The 19,422-nt window shown below is 41.0% G+C and overlaps 1 protein-coding gene across 1 annotated transcript in view; it reads left to right on the plus strand.

Moving 5' to 3' along the window:
* The first annotated feature begins 3,701 nt into the window (after nucleotides 1-3,701).
* The window catches only part of RYK (receptor like tyrosine kinase), a 67,227-nt gene continuing 51,506 nt past the window's right edge, over nucleotides 3,702-19,422 (plus strand). Inside the window, exon 1 of the mRNA XM_062582413.1 lies at nucleotides 3,702-4,011. Coding sequence (XP_062438397.1) covers nucleotides 3,702-4,011 — 310 coding nt within the window. The remainder of the gene's footprint in view (nucleotides 4,012-19,422) is intronic.

Consider the following 19,422-nt stretch of genomic DNA (forward strand, 5'->3'; position numbering starts at 1 on the left):
TGGCGACAGCTGGAGAAAGGCCCCGGTTCTTTGGGGGCTCTGCGCCCTTGCTGCCACCCTTCCCCCAGGAGCACAGGGGGTGCATGGACATTTGGGGCAGGATCTCCTGTGTTCCTCGAAAGCTTACTGGGTACGAAGCCTCTGGAAGGGTCGCTACAGACCTCTTCCTGCTGGCACTGCTCAAATCACACCATGGAACAGCTGCACAGGCAGATGGGAGGTGGTGGCTAATGCCAGCCCTTGGCAACACTCGCCGTGGGGCTTTCCCTGGGGTAAAATCCCAAGTGCAGCGGTGACACTTGATAGACCCCAGAAGATACTTGACACGGGAAGTGAAAAGATACTTGAAGGTGCCAAATTATCAAGAAACAAAGGCCAAGACATTCTATGGGTTGGGCTCTATGCATAGATATACATAGACGCATGCATGGATAATATATGTAGGTGTTTATGTATGTGTGTCCCAGGTCATCCCAGGGAGCCTCTGGGGTCCTGGGCCTCTCCACGGCAGAGAGCCCGGTTCCCAACAGTGTTTGTCAGGTTGGAGTTGGCAGGCCTGGAGCCTCACCTGGGGCCTGGGGCACCAGCGAGAGACACCTTCCTCTTGGCCCAGCCCTGCTCCCATTCACCCACAAACTGCTTTCCCTCTTCAGCTCAGGCACTGCTGGCTGCTTGCAAGGAAGCACCAGGTGCCCCTGGCCAGCAGCCCAGTCCTGCCGAGGTACAGAGCACGGGAGCATGCAGGTGATGGAGGGAGCTCTGGGGTGAGTGCTCCAAAGCAGCAAGGGAGCAAAGCTGAAGCCCCAGGTGGCACTAGGGGCCCTGAGCAGCCTGTTTCCAGCCTCACCTTTCTCTGATCCCTCCGCCTCTCGTTCAGCTCAACAAGGCTCCAGACCCTTAATCATTTGCATGACCCTTGCCTGGACTCACTCCCATTTGACCATGTCTCTCTTGTCCCAGACAGTATCAGCTTGGTTAAGCTTGACTTCCCATTTGTGAATCCATGCTTACTAGTCCTCATCCCCTTCTTGTCCTTTATTTGCCTGGAAGTGGTTTCCAGGATTAGCTGTTCCAGCAGCTCTGGAGGGGAGACTGACCTGGGTTCTCCTCCCTGCCCTTTCTGAAGGCTTGAGTGACATTTGCTTTTTTTTATTACTCAGCCACCTCTCCTGACCTCCATGACCTTTCAATGATGATTGTGGCCTTTCAATGCCATCAGCCAGCTCCCTCAGCCCCTGTGGATGAATCCCATCAGGGCCCATTTACTTGTGTCTGTCTACTTTGCTTAAGTCATCCCTAAACCAATCCTCCTCCATGAAGGGCAAGTCTTCCTTTCTCCAGACTTTCTCCCTGGTCTCCAAGGCCTGGGATTGCTAAGGGTCAGTCTTTCCAGTGAACACTGAGGCAAAGGAGGCATTCAGTACCTCAGCCTTTTGTGTGTCCTTGGTCATCAGGGTACCTGCCTCACTCAGCTGCAGGCCCATGTTTCTCCTAGTCTTCCTTTTGCTACTGTACATTGAAAGAAACTCTTCTTGTCCTTGACATCACTCACCAGGTTGAACTCCAGATGGGCGTTGGCCTTCCTAGCCCTGACCATGCATGCTTGGACAGTGTCCCTATATTCCGCTGAGGTTATCTGTTCCTGCTTCCTTCTGCATATGTCCTTCTGTTTGAGTTTTGCCAGGAACTTCTTGTTCATGCATGCAGGTCTAGTGCCCCCTTTGCTTCACTTCCTACTCATTGGGATGGACCACTGAGTTTGGAGGAGGTGATCTTTGAATATGAACCAGTTTTCTTGGACTCTTCTTCCCTCTAGGGCCCTATCCCATGGGATTCCTCCAAGCATGTCCCTGAAAAGACGAAATCCTGCTCCCCTGAAGTCCAGGGTTGTGATCCTGCATTTAGCCCTGCTCCTTCCTCTCAGGATCCTCAACTCCACCATCTCCTGGTCACTGCAGCCAAGGCTGCTCCCAATTTTCACATCCCCAGCCAGACCTTCCTTGTTCATAAATAAGCAGAGCACCTCTCCTCATTGGCTCCTCTGTTACCTCTGCCGTGAAGTTGTCACTGACCTTTTTTCAGGAACCTCCTGGATTGTTTGTGTCCTGCTGTGTTGTCGCTCCAGCAGATACTGAGGTGCTTAAAGTCCCTCATGAGAACTAGGGCCTGCAGATGTCACTTCTATCTATCTTTAGAAGGTCTCATCGATATCCTCTTCCTTATCAGGTGGCCTGTAGCAAACACCCACAACAGTGTCACCCATGTTGGTCAGCCCCTTCATCCTTACCCATAAGCTCTCAGTCAGGCCATCACCCACCCCTTGTTAGAGCCCCATACATTCACAAAAAGGGTGATTCCCCCTACTCTCCTTCTTGATCTGTCCCTCCTAAAGAGCCTGTATCCATCCATTGCAGCATTCCAGAATGTGAGCCGTCCCACCATGTCTCTGTAATGCTAATGAGATCACAGCCCTGCAACTGCACATAGAACTCTAATTCCTCATGTTTATTCCCCATGCTGCCATGCGTTAGGGTACAAGTATTTTAGAGAAGCACCCAGGGAAAGGTTTGTGGATAACTTAGGATAACTTTGTGGACACTGATTCAGTTTTCTGATCAATGTTAGCCTTTCAAAATCTCTTTTTCTGGGAATAGTTGCTTTGGCAAAGTATTTTCAGCCATGTCTAGTAAACTATATAAATGGCATGCACCTCAGCCGATTGCACTGAACACTGAGCATCAGTGGCAGCCTGTGAGTCTGCCGGGCTCCCTGTTTGTCTGGGAAAATGGTAGACAGGATGTGTGGTTGAAAGGATACTGGACTGAAGAGAAAACAGCAGAGGACAATAGGGCTATGTAAGGAGTACGGGGCTAAAGGCAAGTGTGATTCAATCTGGCAGGCTGCCTTAGGAGTTTGTGAGGCTGCCTTGGGTGTGCATGGTATTTACCCCCTTCCCACTCACGTATCTATCCATGATTTCATTCTGATATATATGGGGGTGATGAAACCTGATGCTTGAATGTCTCTGTTACCTCTCGGGTAAATGTAGGGGTCTGTCAGGTATGGGCAATGCAGCCATCAGGTGATGCTGGAGAGAATCTGAACACTGGTATTGCTGATGAAGTGCAAAGGAAGCGGGGACATTTCCAAAAATTAAAGCAGTTTGAATGCAACAAGAACCATTCAGAAAGCATTGAACCAGAACCTTCTCAGAAAGCCCTGAGAAGTCATTCAAAAGCAGACACCAGAAGATCCTAATTTCTCAACAACCACAGAAGCAGGCACAGGAACATCTAGAAAGACCTCACACCGACTCAGGGAACCAGGAGCAGCAGTTAAGCCGGCCAACTGAGAAGGCCTCGGCTCCCGCCCAGGAGGCACCCGGCACGGTGACGCGACGCAGGGCCCCCCGGCCCAGGAACGCCCTCAGGCAGCCCGCTGCCCTGCGGCGGCAGCTCCCCGCGGGGGGGCGGAAGCCCAGGCCCGGGCGGGCTGTGCGCCTGCGCGTTGGCCTCGGCTGAGCGCCGCTTGGGGGAGGGGCGGGTGCCGCCGCCGCCGCCGCCGCCGCCTGCGGGCCGCGGGAGGCGGGTCCTGCCGCGGAGGAAGCGGCGCGAGCGCGGGGCCATGCGCGGCGGGGCGGGGACGAGGGGCCGCGGCGTGTGAGGGGTCGGCGGGGCGGGGGGCCCCCTCCCCGCGGAGCGATGGTGCTGGAGCGCCGGGGCGGGGGCCGAGAGCCTGGTGGGGGGCGGCGGCGGCGGGGCCGGCCCCCTGCACCGCCGGCAGAGGCGGAGGAGGGCGCGGGGCAGCGGCGGCCGCCGCGCCGGCTGCGGGGCCCGCCGCGCCATCTCCTCCGCCTCCTGTCGCTGCTGCTCCTGCTGCCTGCCGGCGCCGCGGGCCAGGCCAGCCCTAGCTCCGGCCCGCACGCCGTGAGTCCCCCGCACTGGCCCCCCGCCGGGCCGGGACCCAGCCTCAGCCTCTACCTGAGCGAGGAGGAGGTGCGCCGGCTGATAGGTGAGTGCGGGCCGGGGCCGCGCTAGGCCGCGGGCGCGGCGGGTGGCGGGGGCCCGGCCGGGGCCGGGACGCCGCCAGCGGGCGGGGGTCGCTGCGCCGGGGGCCCGGCGCGGGAGCGGTTCCAGCGCCGCGGCGTCTGCGGAGCGGGGCCCGGGGGGGGGTTCTATGAGCGCGGCCTGGCGCTGGTCGTCGGGAGGCCCGAGGGGGGATGGGGCGTCCGAGGCGCCCCGGGGAGCGTGGGGAGGTGTGTAGGGCTGGGGAGGCGCTGGCGGTCCGAGAGGGCATGGGGGTGCTCGGTGGGATTGGGGTGGGAAGTCTGTGGGACTGCGGCGGAGGTGGATGGGGCTGGGGGCCCGGCAGGGAGTGGGAGTTGTTGTATAGGACCAGGGTGGGGGAAGCCAGGGGGTCTGGGGGAAGACAAGGGGAGAATGGAGGAATCTGAAGGCCTGGAAGGGAGCCTCTGTACTAGCCCATGTATATGTGCATAGGGTTTTAGGGGAAGAAAAGTGTCCTTTTTTCTTTTTTTTTTCTTTTTCTTTTTTTTTCTTCCTGCCCTAATGGTGCATAGTTCCCTAGATTCAAGTGGCCAGGAATCCCGAGCCCTAGAAGAGATGAGTTCAGGCCTCTGATTTAACTAGCGAGGGAAGTGACATTCAGAGGGCAGACAGCAGACCTGGCAATAATTGGGAGTGTGTGTGAAAGGAATCTTAATTTCCAGGCAGGCTAATAATTACTGTGCAAGTATTCGTGACAGTTTTGTGCAGTCCATCACCTGGCCCAGCACAGAAGATTTTTGTAGCTGTTTTGCTCTTGGAGAGTCTCTGATTTAAACAAAGATCTGTTTGCTCTAAACTTTGGCTTGCTTAGAATCTTGTTTAGAGTTAACCGGTAGAGTCTCGAAACATATACGTCGGTATACCCAGTGATTTGGCTTCTAGTAAGCATCCTCCTATGTCTGTGCAAGCTGAAAATGAAATCTCCTAACAGCGCAAGCCTTTTTTACATTTTTATTTTGTCCATTTGATGCAAATAATGTCTTCAGCTAATTTGAACTCTGTGAGCACATAGCTGACTGAAGTTAGGGAACTCGGAGCATAAATAATGCTGTAAACATTTTTTCCCATATGACTTGTGCTTGTGATTAGCATTCTATTGTCATAATTTTTACGTTGTGTGTACTTAGTTCCAGATGCCCTGTTAGGGATACAGAATTAAAAACAAAAAAATCCAGCTTGCTGTTTTAGCTGGATTTCTAAACAAGTAATTAATCTTGGAAATACTGAATAGTAATTAATTTTGGAATACTGAATAATATTGCTTAAGCTCTCCTGAGTCTGGTGACTGAAATGAGTATGAGTTGAACTTGCTCAGACTTTCATGGTTCACTAGCATAATTATTAATCATTTAGTAGAATCTGAGGAAGATGAGCTCTTTTGCTCATTTTTGTTTTTAAGTTAAATTGAACTCATAATCTCTCTTAAGGGTGGTATTGGTAAGGTGGCTAAAGTCTCTTACTGCTCAAGATGTCCATAGTTATCTTATTTCACATAAAGTATATGATTCTTAATGATCTGGTTTGCTTCTGTGTCCTCAAGCGCTTGGATAAATTAGTCTAATCTGAAGATAACAGACACTTTTTTCTTTTTTTTTTTCTGTTAGTGGTATTCAGATCGCCAGAAATCTGTTACAGAACCTGAAAAATTAGTTTACTGTATGTTGTTGATGAAAGCAGACTTTCATTTTAGGAATACTCCTTTACACGTACAAGCTGTTGTATGTAGTGTAATGAGGCACATAAAAACATAGACAAATCAAATATGGGGTACTTGGATGTATTCCTTTTGCAAAAGAAAGAAGGGCCAAGATAAGTTTGTTGCAGTTCTTCATGCTTTTGAAAAGAAAGCAAACCACTATTTTAAAATTTTCAGTTTTGTCACATCTGAACTGCATTTATACAATATTAAGCTTATAGTTTAAGAATTTGCATCAGCTTGCATGAATGTTCAGTTTTCTTCATTTTCTGTAACTTCTTTGAGGAAAACAATGATTTAGTAGATGCTGGAATAGCCATTCACAGTAGATAGGAAAATGACAGTGGTAGTATAAGTGAACTGTTAGATTCAATCAAACTGCCAATACAAACATGAAAGCTATTTTGTTATACTTTTTGTTTCTAAACAAAATCTGTTTCTGCTGCTATCTTGCTGTGGATGAACAGAACTTTCTGATGAACAGAGCTTTCTGAAGTGTTAATAAACTCGAATATTACATACAATTTCTGTAGTTTTTCATGTGGTTCATGTTCTTTAATATTATCCCTATTCAGCCTTGGAGTGCAAATTTAATGTGGGACAAATACAAGTACATGATCCCATGTCTGTTGAACTAGCGATAGAACATGATATGGTGCATATTACCAGCTTCCATGCAAAGTCAGAGCAACTGCATGATCTGGTTTAAGGTTTAGTGGGACATAATCATTCATGATGTTTATACCAGTTCAGTGATTTGAATTGCAATGCTTCTCGTTTACTCAAAAGTAGAATTTAATGTCTTATGGAACCATGACCCATGTTTTATTTTTAGATCATGGTTCTTGTAAATGGAGGGTAAAGAAATAAAGTAGCTTGTCTAAGATTATCTGTGGCAGTTCTTTCTGTGGAGTAGAGGCAGAATTGATAGTATGGCTTATAGTGAAAACTGTCTGTTACTTTCCTGTATGCTTACAAGCTTGCCAGATTTCCACCATTAGACTGCTTGATTCTAACCATGTGTCTGTCCTTGTCAATTGTTTTGAAATCTCCAAAACTTTCCTGAAAAGAAGACTAGAGAAAATTGACTTTCTTTGCTCTGTGAGATTGATTTTTATTATGAAAAGCTGTAGCATTCTCATGATCTAAAAGAAGGTCAATGTATGGCATACAGATGGTCTTTATGTGAGAAATCTCTTGCTTTTCCCATGGAAAATGTTCACAGTCATCCAAACTGTAAGTCTTTGGAAAAAAATGTGGTTTTCACGTGCTTGGATATGTCAGATTCCATTCCCACCAGGCAGAATTCAGAAATAAATGGCATAAAGGTAGAATGAGAAATTAAGTTCATCAAGGGGGCTTGGCTGAGAAAACTTCAGAAATGGAAACAGGAGCCTGAGGTGTTTTGGAGAAAATAGAGACAAGAGCAGGGATGTGGAGGAGGAGAAGCATTGTTCACTGGAGAAGGATGCCCAGAGCACCTTTTGAGGACTGTCCATGAACTCTCAGTACTATGGTCTATAGCCTTTTAAAGTCAGCTTATATGGACAAGGACAGTCATCCTTTTATCAGTAACATGGACCTTGCATAAAATTAAAGAAAGTTGCTGCTGACATACGTGGATATGAGTGACTGTAGGATGGGGTTTATATTTTGTCAGTTTACTCCTAAAAATATAGGAAATTTATGTCAATGTATGTGCATGCATAGGTTAAAGTATTAGTAAGTTTACAAAGTGGAGCATTCAAGGTAGTATCATTACTCTTGCAAGGTGGCCAACTGTGTATATGCATGATAACACCATGGTGTTAAATTAGTGAGGATTTACTCAATAGAGAGGTTGGCTGTGCTTTATTTAGTGACTGTTATTCAAACTTTCATCTGAAATCAGAATGTAGTGTTTGTGTAATATTGCAATGTTTCATTAGTACGCTTTTCACAGTAGTCCGTGAGATAAAGCCACATGTTTCCCAGTTTTTCATGTAATGAGTTAAGAATTAGAGAATAAGGTAAAAAATATTCACTAATATTAGGTGTCTGGTTTGAACTGTGGAGGATTTGATCTGATCTTTTTAAAGTGCATAGCATTATTTAGTACTTAATGTGTTCAAGATAAATCTTTGTTAGACTTTAATTTCAGCTGTGAGTTCCTGGCAATTCTGCAGATCAGACCTCCAGAAGACCTCAAGTTGTAGAGTCAGAATATGAGGAACATGGAACTAATAGCCATTTGTGAAAAATTGGCTTAAGCTGTTTGTAGTGTTGCAGGTAGTTCTTTCACAGCATTCATGAGATAGCATCCGATTCTTCATGGCAGCAGCAGGGTATTTAAACTGTGAGGATATTCTTTCTGTGCCAGTAGTCTTTTAGTTTTGTAGACTTTCTACCTTTCAGCTGTGAAATTGGTCTTTTTGATAATTCTCTTCATTACACAGTTCCGATCCTGTTAGAGACAGGTCTAGCCAGAGTACTAAATAAGAGTCAAGTCCGGTGGGGAAAAAATACTGTATGATCATGTAATTAAAGACTATTGTAATGCATACATATAACCGGGCTAAATTAAGACTACAGGAGCAATCTTAAGCAGTCAAACTCATACAGTGGTTGCACAGAGTCTGCCATCTCAGCGTCTTAGTGTTTTTTGGCCTGGTTTCTTCTGAGTGATTATTTTCAATGCAGTCATCCGATTTTTTTTGTATTTTTTTTCTTAATATTTGCTGTTGCTTAATTACAGTTAAATTAATTAGAACTTTGACTTTTTTACATGTTCATTTTCATTTTTTACATGTTTCATTTGAAACCAGCGTGCAGCTTACAAATGACTTTTCAGTTTGCATTAGTGTTGTAAACCAATACAAAATCTATTACCATAGCAGTTTTTTAATCATACCACTGTTGTTTTTTCTGCTTAGCTGTGTTTTTTGGCAGACTTGTGCAAATAGCATATTATGTGACCACTATTGAAGATAGCCATTTTAGCTCAAACTATCCTCCTTTTTATTCTTATTTTCAGACAAAAATATTGATTCTTTACTAGTTTTATGAAACATTAGTATTAAAATGTGATACATGGAGTTGACTGTAGGCAGTAGAAACTGGAATTTATATCTGGCTGGTATTGTGCTTATAAATGAGTTTTGAAGTAGCATCTAAGATTAAATTTTCACATGAGATCAGCAAATTACTCTGCTTGTACATGATAGCTATTTAGGATATACCCTAAAGAAGTGGTCTTGTCGCTGGTCTGTGAAGAGATGTCTGCTGAAGCAGAGGATGTTTGAGTACCCTAAAGTCTTGAAGCAGCAAGTGCCTGTGTGACCCATGACTTCTAGTTCAGAATCAAATTCTGATGTGTAGATGTTCTTAAATCTTTATTTCCTTGCTTTTAAGTGCTTGTCTGAATAATAGGAGTTTTCTTGTACATTAAATGCAAAAAACAACAACAAAAAAACAAACCTAAATATTCTATTGTTTTGGTCCACACACTTTTGCAGAAGTACAAGATGTCACATGCTGATGCTTGAAATAAAATACCACTGTAGGTACACACTGCTAGAGGGAAAACATGCTTCTAAAACACTTAATCTTGACAGGTATCATGTACTGTAACAAAACTGAGATGTCGATGATGGTATTTATCATTGTATATATTATACTATTTAAAAATAGTATGATATAGTCTACTTAGTTGGAAACACTGTTTTAGGATAATTATTTTATTACATCTCCAAGAAAGCCCTTTAGTCTAATGATGGTAAATGACTGCTGCTTATTAGACAGGTTTTTTCTTCTGGTATTGTAGGAGAATTTTGCACTTAAGTCCCCCTTTCAAAAATAAAAGGGCTTTTAAAAGATGCCTGCAATAACATCTGGTATCTTACAAGCTGCAGCAGATTGTGACAAAGTACTTGCATCATAGAATTGAGTAATCTGTTTTCATTTTGGAACCTTTCAGAGTACTTGAATGCTTGTCTCTCCAATTTACCATGTACCACGGTTAACATTAATATTGTCTTGAGGTTTATGAGAACAAGTGGGATTTGGACTTCCTCTGCCTTTTTCCATTCTATTGCTTCATTCTTAATTTACAAATTTCAAATAGTGTGTGGATAGATGTTTCCTCAGCGATGTGTATAGTCATATAAACCCACTGCCATATTTGTAATGTTTACAAACCAACAGAAGAATATGCTTTAAAAGTTTGGAATAATCTGTGGAGCAACTTCAGGAATGTTGCCAGTGGAGGCAACTTTTAACTTGAATTAGGATTCCTTTGAAATTGTTTATTCTGTGTGGCTTCTATTATGAGGGCTGATGAGATGAGCGAAGCATAAGAAATACTTAAATTCTTATGAGTACTGATCTACTCAATATGACAGAAATGGATAGTTGATTTCTGAGTTTATGACACCAGCTTGTGTGTTGGAATCCAAGTGCTAGAAGATCAGTCTGAGTCTTTCCTAGTAAAAATAATTTGGTTTTGCATATTGACCATTTAGGAATGAATGCTTGGGCACCAAAAGGCTTAGCTTTCTCATGCATTTTCTTGTCTGAACTTTGCCCATGAAGGAAAAAGTCATCAGTTCTTTAAAGTCCAAGGTCTGTCTAGAGATAGATGTTTGTGGCTCTTGTAACGTTGATGTGTCAGAAACTTGGATAAAACCTGACCACTGAGACTGAAGCCTAGTCTGATGGAGGGGAGAAGGAGGGATCTCTTGCTCCTTAGTTCCCAAAACTGCTTTCCTTATAGTTGTTGTGATTTGACACCTGTGCTCTGTTTGGCAAGAGCTTCTTTGTCATTAGTTGTTTGTCTTCTCAGAAGTCATGCTTGCTCTCTCCTTCTGGTTCATGGGCAGAATGGGAACAGGAGGGAGGAAGTGTATGCAGGGAGCTCTCTTTGCCTCCATGAGAGTGGGTTTTGTTTGTTTGTTTGTTTTTTAGTGACAGTAGCAGCCAGCAAGAATATCTCATGGTACTGTGAACTAAAACCAGTTCTAGACAACAGCTAGGTAGTGGGGAATACAAGAGGTAAGAACCTTGTTTACAGCAATGAAAAATCCTTGGATAGCGCTTTCCTGAGAATGGTTTCCTGTGGAAACAGCCATACTGTGCTCAATGACATGTGGGCGCTTTACATGATCAAGCTGTTTTTTTTTTTTTTTTTTTTTTTTTTTTTTTAGCAAGTCCTGTTTGAGTTTTCTTTTTCCCCTTCTTCCTCTCTCCTTCTCTTCTACTGATAGGGATTATATTTTGATTCTGCAAAAGCTGAATTAATGAGGCATTCCAAATGCATCTTGGTTCATAGTTATTCTAAGCTGTAGTAAAATGGGATTGCTTGACAACTGATTCATAACTAAAACTAGCCAGACTGAAATATCACTGAGTTGCTATCTTCTTGCAGTGGAGGGGCCTCTTGTTAGTAACTTTTGTGTGTGTATATAAAGTATTAAAATTGTACTTGAGAGAAAGTAGGGAGTGAATGAAAGATGAAGTGCATTTGATCAGTTGTGCCTGATTAATTGATTTCCTGTCCCCCACCTCGAACGGTAACAGCACCAGCAGATCCCATGTAAGAGTGAATGCTAACACTCTGAAAGTTCCTTGTGGGTAGCATAAAGGGTGAGATGGTAAAAGCTTCAGATGCATTATTTGTCTCCCATCTCTGCTTTTTGTCCTTCTTTCATGCGGATAACTCACTCATTTGCACTGACTGCTTTGGAAACCTGTGAGCAGAAGCAACAGCAAGAAACTAATGTGATGCTTTAGAATTTTTCTGCCAGTTACTGGGTATTGAATAGCTATAATTAAATTAGACAGTATATTGATTTTACTGTGCTGCTTGGAAAAGATAAGAACAATAACATAAGCCTTGGAATTGCTCTTAGTAGGCTTGAAAAGATGCAGCTGCTCAGAATGTGTAATGGCAGAAGCTCAAAGTGTGAAGTTGAGCAGGTTGATAAGCTAAAAACTGTTACTGTCTGAAAACTGTTTTGGCCTATAAGAAGTTCGGTTATGGCCTTGTCATGGAGTTTTCTTCGTAAGTGAAGAGTTTGCCATAGACTCGGCAAATGGATCTGTAACAATTTGTGTGGAGCTCAGTATTGTTTTAAGTGATTCATGTCATTGAGATTGCAAGTCTTCTGAAGGATCTTCACATATGTGAATGTTACTCAACATACGTGAGTGCATTACCACATTTGCAGTCCTGTGGGTCACAGTTAGAAGCTTGAATTTTTAGGCTATGAGGAAGAGATCTGATTCATTAAGGTTGTTTTATTTTTTACTGCCTTTCAGTACTTGTTACTGAACTAGTTACCTTGGGACCACTGACAGGGAAACTACTCTGAAGATAACTTGTACTGTTGGACCTTACTGTCTAACTTGTACTGTTGGACCTTACTGTCTGTCTCACTGAGATGGCTGAATCTACACGTGTGGATTTCCGTACTGGGAAAAATTGGCATAACTTGTATGTAGGTGACACCAAAACATTGCAAATTCACACTATTCAGGAGTCTAACTTCTGACATATCTTGCTTAGACTTTTTTGGGGGTCAGAGAGATTACTGCAATTCAACTCAATAGCTTTATTGTACTCCTAAGCCTTTCATCTGAAGTTATTTTGTTTCAAAATGTATACTACTGGATAGTTGTAGTTACTGTGGATAGAACCTTTCTTTTGGTTTTCTCTTCTTGATATTTACTTTTATTTCAATTGAAAAGGAGTGATTTAAATACGCGAACTTCATATATGCTACAATAATTATATCTCAGAGACATTTACCACTACTGAGAAGTTAATTTTTATTTCATAAATATGCCTAATTATACTTTGTATGCTAAGAAAATTGTGTACAATTAAAAAATATGAAGTGGCCTTTAATAAGCAAATCAAGCAGGAATATCTATACTATTTTCCTTAATAATTTCTGGAAAATTAGTTTCAGGTGCTAACCTTCTGAGGCCATAAGGTTGTCAAGAGTTAGGCAGTTCAAGATGAAAAGTAGTTGTTGCCCAGCATAGTGCTTTGTAAGCAGACCTCTTCCCAAGAAGAGCTCCTGAGCTTATGTCTTGCCCATCCGTCACTCTTCTCTGATGCACAGGAAAACAAGAAATTTTGAGACTTGAATTGATGTTGTAATCTAGAGGCAGAGAAATAGGGACAAGTTCTTTGCTGCCAGCTGATGATAGTATTTGCTGTCACTTTTTGTAAGGCAGCTTCTGAGAAAATCCAGTGGTAGTGGCTTGGTGGTGGTGGCTTCCCTAATTCCTTTTCTTTTGCCTCCAGCCACGTGTCTGCACCGTGGTATTGTTTGTCCTCTTGCCTTCAAATATCTCAGTAACTTGTATCTTTTTAATATCTTTCCTTTGGAGTCAGCCAATCAGGTAGCTTGCATACACCATTCTGACTATTAATAGCAAAATGACTGCTGATTTTGTTTGGAGTTGCATATTTATACATATACATACATATATATATATATATATATATAAATAGAGAGGGAGAAAGGGAGAAGGGAAGAGAGATTCAAACTGGCAAATTTCTCTTAGAAGGGGTTCTCAGGAGCAGAGTTTGTGTTTTTGTTTCTTTTTTCCTTAACAATGTGTTGTCTTTGAAGGATTTCCTCAGCTGTTTTTATATTCTATTTATGAGAAAAATCTTTTTATTTTTTTCTCCTGTAAGTGTAAGAAGGAAGAATAGGTAGAGAGGCTGTTGAAATGGAATTGTTGCTGTTGTTTAGAGACAAATAAAACAGTAAGCAGTTAGGACCCAAGGATAAATAATGTCGTCTTTTTAGTATAGATTTAAATAAGTACTATCAAGCTTAATTTACTTTCACTTTAACAAGTGCTATCTGCGTTCCTCTTTGGGGAAGCTTTCAGCAGAAGGGAATAGGTCTGCTCTGACTTTCACAAATGCCTTTCAGTGAGAAAAATACTGTTTGCTAGTTGTTAAGCTTTCTGTTAAACAGCATCAACAAGGTGCCTTGTGGCAATCCTTCAGTGAAGATTCATAGGAATTTAATGAGAACTCCCAACTAGGAGTTTTTTCTCTTGTTAGCTAGGTGCTAGGAAGTTAGATTCTCTACTAGGAAGTACTAGTTGACTTTCAAGGATGGAGTCATTGTCTTGAAGTTATGTTGAGCATTTCCTTAAATTGCACCCCTTGCATATTGTATTCCATATCCAGCTCATGCAAAAATTACCATAGGAAAAAATATATAATGTATAGGTAAAAGTCCTCTTCTAATTTTCTAATTTTGTTATTTAACAATTAGACACAGTCTATATACTTCCTCAGTGACTACTTGGGAAGAGCTAGGTGAATTTACAAAGTACCTAAGCTGCTCAAAATAAAACATCAGCCTCTGTTGGGAGGGGTTTTCTGCACAGGTGAGAGTGTATCTAACTTTGGAGCCTCATCAAATCACTGTATATTACATTAACAGCCTAGTTTTAGACCAATTCCACTAAAAGCAAGTGTATTTTGGTATGCCTTTCTGAAGGGTCAAGTGGTCAGTGACTTTATTTCTAATCTGTTTTCCATGCATCTTGTAGTGTTTTTTGAAGTTAAAAATCTTTCTATCATACTAGATTACAAAACACTGCTTTCTAGCAAAATGCAGGGCGAACATTAAAAAAACATGTTGAAGAGTTCTTTGGTGAGGCGCAGATACATGCAATGAAGAACTTCAAGCGGAGATAGGGAACTGTTTGGAAAATGGTAGGTTTGGGGTTTTCTTCTTTTTTTTTTTTTTTTCCTTTTTTCCGTAGATGTCTGATTAGCAAAAGGTAGCAAGTGTGTTAATGAGATAGGTGGATAGTTTTTTTTTCTTTTTTTTTCTTAATTTTCTTTTGGAACTTAAGTGGTGTCTTGTCCTGTGGGAATGTGTCACAGTTTGTTCACTTACTGTGCCTGTTTGTGGTTTAAGCTTGTCACTAAACAATTTCCCTCTATGTTCTCGAGCACTTGTGCCGTGATGGTGAAAGGCTTTCTTCATCTTCTCCATGTTAAAATGTGGTATCTTTTTCTTTGATACTTTTTTGATATTTATCTTTTGATATTTTTCCTTGCTCGTCTTTTCTGGAAAGTTCTGGTTTGTTAGCTGGTAAAAGCAAATTTTCAGCCATAATTCCTGATGTACAGCTGTAACTGGCAGTGCATAGTGTTGTGGAAAACATGAGGAAAAGTGCAATAGAAGGTTATAATCTGTTACCTTTTTCTTATTAAACAGAAGTTTGCTTTCATTGCTTGGTATATCAGTATCTGCAAATAACACGCAAAAATCTCTGATTTTTTTCAGATGCTTAATATTATATTCCTAATGGTGTTGTTTTCTGTTTGCTAAATGAGATTGGTTCATGTGCAGTGTATATTTGATTTCCTTGTTTTATTTAACTCCTAGCAGTGTTAAATGAATTCTGGGAAAGTATTCTCTCTACCATCCAAAAAAATAAAAAATAAAAAGGGCAATCAAGAGTTGATTTTAACCCCTCAGCTATATTTTCTTGTGTTTAGCTTAATGTATTACTGTCAGAGGTGTTAGTGTGTGTTTGCAGAGCCTGTTGTAAAGAAGCTTATAGAGGTCACTGGTAAAGTTTAAAGTCAGCATTTCAGACTTTTAGTGTATTTTTGATGAGAGGAAAAAGGGGGGGGGAGTATATGATAATTTTCTTCAACAAAATATATTTTTTTTTCATGTTGGCCTCCCATTTCTTTGTGTTTGAGAGGTTATGCAGACCTGAGGTTCTTATTCTTTCTCATATGGATATTTGTCCTGGAATGAAAGGCCTCTGATTTGGCTAGATGAGCTACTCAGGAGTTGGGGCATCATTCTCTAGAGCACGGAAAGCTAAAAGAATATTTAGAATTCTTAGAGAATAAATAGTATAATGATATAAGGCTAATAATTTGAATAACGAAAACTTTTTTCAGTTCATGTCATAGAGATAGGTAAGGTGAATATCATTGTCAAAGATCTCTAGCATAGAACCCAAAAAATTGTTGGAGGTGCAAGGTTTCCATGGAATGGGCATGAGTTTTTTTTTCAATGACTGTGACATAAGAGCAAGAATAACTGACTGTGATTGTTGCAGTGGTTTGACATCCCCTTACGGAGATTTCTCAGCTGCTTATGAAGTAACTGCTAAAAATTACAGACCTAATGTTTTTAAAAAACTGGCACTGATCTTCATTGCTTCTGTGCACTTCAAGAAGGCTGGAAAGATGCCATACGAATGCTATCCCTAGTCTAATAGTAATCTCATCTAACTTTCTCATTTCCTGTTCATTTTAAGTCTTTCGTTATTTGAAAGAGAATGTTCTGAAATTATGTTTTAATGATTTGAACTCAGTTACTTGGGGTTTTGTCCAAAATATTTTGAAGAAGAGTGTGTTACTACTGGCATATTTTGTAGGATAAATTGGCTTCTTAAGAATAAAATCTTATTTTTATCATACTGATAGAGACAGGGTTTTGTTTTTCCTTTCCTTTTTTAAAAAGGAGCTGAAGCTAGGCTGCACTTGGGCACTTGAAAAGTAGTGTTTTTTATTAGGCTGCTAGAGTGACATGATCCCAGCTTTGTCACAAAAACAGGGGCAGCCCAGCATCTTTTGCCTTTTAGAAGAAAAAACAGCTTCTCCTCTTCTTGTCTGAGCTTCTTCAGAATGTTTTGTTATGTTAAACGGTGCAGCTGAATGACTGACTTTCTCTGTGCTTAAATATCTTTTTTTGCTTGTATTCAACTTTATTCCTTCAAATTTGTGACCAAGGACAGGAGTACAAAGATATGGATGTCAGTAATGAATTTTAGAGGTTGCCTACATAAAAGTGTAAGGGTTGAAATGAAAGCAAAGCATTGATTGTTTTGTTTTCACGCAAGTTGATTTAGACTAATCAAGTCCAAGTAATACGAAATTAGATCCTTTATTATTGTGCATCCTCTGCATATGGACTTATTTAATGAGACTTGCCAAAGCAAAACTAGTCTTAAGTTTTAAAATTGGTTATCGTTGATCTCTAATTACCACTTAAACCAATAGAAATGTTCTGCAAACCTTCTCCTCCTCCTGCTCTGCAACTGTGTCAACTAAAAATTTTTTGGCGTTCTTTTTTAGATTTTCCTCCTTATTAAGTATTTATTCCTTTTTAAGTTTTACTGCCTTACCTAGAAAATGATTATTGAAAAACGTTTCACATTCCCTAGCTCTTTGTAATACTTCATCCATATATATCTTCTAGAACCGTCTGTTTCCTTGTTTCATCATTTCATATATGGCATTAATCATTGCATACTAATCTGGATCTGTTCCATGAGGTTCTGAGTGCTCCATTGTATTTCCCCTACTTAAAAATGTATAATGGGGGAAGTTTTCAGCACCCTAGGAGGAACCTAATGCCTTACAGAACTACATTTTTCAAATGATATCAGTCAATATCGCTTAATATAGCATTACCAGTTTATTAAGCATACTTGAAATCTGAAATACTTGGAAAACTAGTCTTTATTCTATCTCCTTTTTTCAACAACCTGCTTCACTTAGCTTGATTACATTTTATGCTGCTACTACGTTGAGAGGTGCATGTTTTGAGAATCTTTTGCAAATGTAGGCTTAGATTGGATATTGACTGCGACTTACTTAATTTGTTACTATATTTAGAAGGCACATCTACTTGATTTGAAAAAGTCTAGACTATCTGAATTAAGGAGGCAGTGCTGTTTTAGTATAAGCTTGCTTTAAGCTAGTGCTGCTGCAGTCCTGCCATCTATGTTGAGTTCTCCTTAGCATCCTCACTATTTCAGAGAGTTAAACTGAGCACAATATCACCTACTTCTCTTTTATATACTGGCTTTTTTGCCTCCTCAGCTCCTTGAACTTGGGCTGACGAAGGCTTAGATAAAGAAGGTTGCAAGAGGGGTGTAAGTGTGCGTGTCTGGCCGGAGGAAAGGTAGAATGGAACCAAAGGAATGATGAATTAATTAGACTCAAGCTGTCATGGTAACAGAGCCTGAAGTGCTTCCCGCAAGCTCCTAAGCCATTTTTAGTGGCTGTTTTCGAGAGAGTTAATGGTATCATGTACTCAGTCTGGAAATCTAAGTAATGAGGCCGGCACAATTTCATTGAGTATAAAAGTATATGTAGATACAAAGAAAAAATATCTAATTGAATACGAATAGTTCATAGCTGATACCAAATGAAAATAACTGAAGCTACTTGATTGAGGCTGATTACTGTCCTCTTAATCAGAATTTGTAGAAAGAGTGACATTCAATTTCATCTGCTGAAAGTGTTTGTAATGGTATCCTTATTTGCTGTTTTAAGCAGCCCAGGTTTGTTGTTGGAGTCTGGTGGCTTGTGCCACAGTTTTCCCCATTGCAATCCCATAGAGAATTCTAGGCTAAACACCATGCAAGGAGTTGGGAAAGGTATCAGTTATACTAGCGAAAATGTATTTTCTGTAGAAGTCTATTAGAGCTCTTACACACACTCTACTACAGGGTTAAACTAGCAATTTCTATGAGTTTGGGGAGATTTTCTGTTCCTTCAAGAGGAAGAATCACAGCACTGAAAAAGCTCACTTTTTTTTTCTTTTCTTTTTCTTTTCTTTTCTTTTTCTTTCTTTTTTTTTTTTTTTTTTTAATGACAGGTCAACTGTAGTTCTTTACATGTTGTTCTGGCTGGATTGAGATAAATTACATAGACAAGCCCTTCAGGAATTTAGGATTTGGGGGAGATGGGAAATCTTCCAAGTGTACATCTATGAGTTTCCTTGGTTTTAGAAAGCATTTGTCCAAATTCAGTAGATATTTCATGTGAGAGAACTGTTCAAAGATACTACCTCTTAATTTAAGAAGCTCCTGATCGACAGTCACTGGAAGCAACGAGGAGTATAAAGCGCAGTGTCACTATATACTTACTTTGGTTTTGTATTTTTCTGTTTGCCCCTTTTTAGAGACAGGATACTAAGCCAGACAGACTTTCTTTTGTCACATAACTCTTATTTTTCAAAAAAACCAAAACAAAACAAACCTACTTAGATTATTTTTATAAGCCAGTCTCTTAACTGAAGCATATTTTTTTGAGGCCATAAAACTTGAAATTGAGTTTCATGCTGCTCTTGCATAATGCTATTTGTGTTCATATAATTAACATTGCCTGTTGGTATCTAGCTTTTTATGACAGTACAGGCATTAAAACATTAGTGGGTTATATAATCACATTGCTAAGTGTTATAGCATGCTGCCTCCGTTGAAGCTTAAAGATCATCTTTTAGGGCATTTAGTTTTGTATGCTTTTAGATGTTTTAGATATTTTTATAAATTGAGGTTTTTGTACTCAAAAGCTTCGCCAGGATTACCTTTTATATGGCTTTTGTAAAGAGCAATTTTTATAGCTTTTTATTTTACTGCTGTGCTCACATTTTTATTATTTTTTTTAGAAAAACAGTTTCTCTGCTAAGATTTTTATTGTATTGGGGATTATCCCATGGAAAATTCTCTGGTGTTACAAGTTCTGAAACAGTGTTTCCTTGAACATTTAATGGTTGAGATAAGAACCAAATTCCTCTTGCTGATAAATGCTCTCCCAAAAGCAATTTCACCGTCCCAAAGGTGTTTCCCCCCCCCCCACACACTCCTTTATCTTTTGTCTTAATA

The sequence above is a fragment of the Rhea pennata genome, chromosome 9, assembly GCF_028389875.1.
Source record: "Rhea pennata isolate bPtePen1 chromosome 9, bPtePen1.pri, whole genome shotgun sequence".
NCBI classification, from domain to species: domain Eukaryota; kingdom Metazoa; phylum Chordata; class Aves; order Rheiformes; family Rheidae; genus Rhea; species Rhea pennata.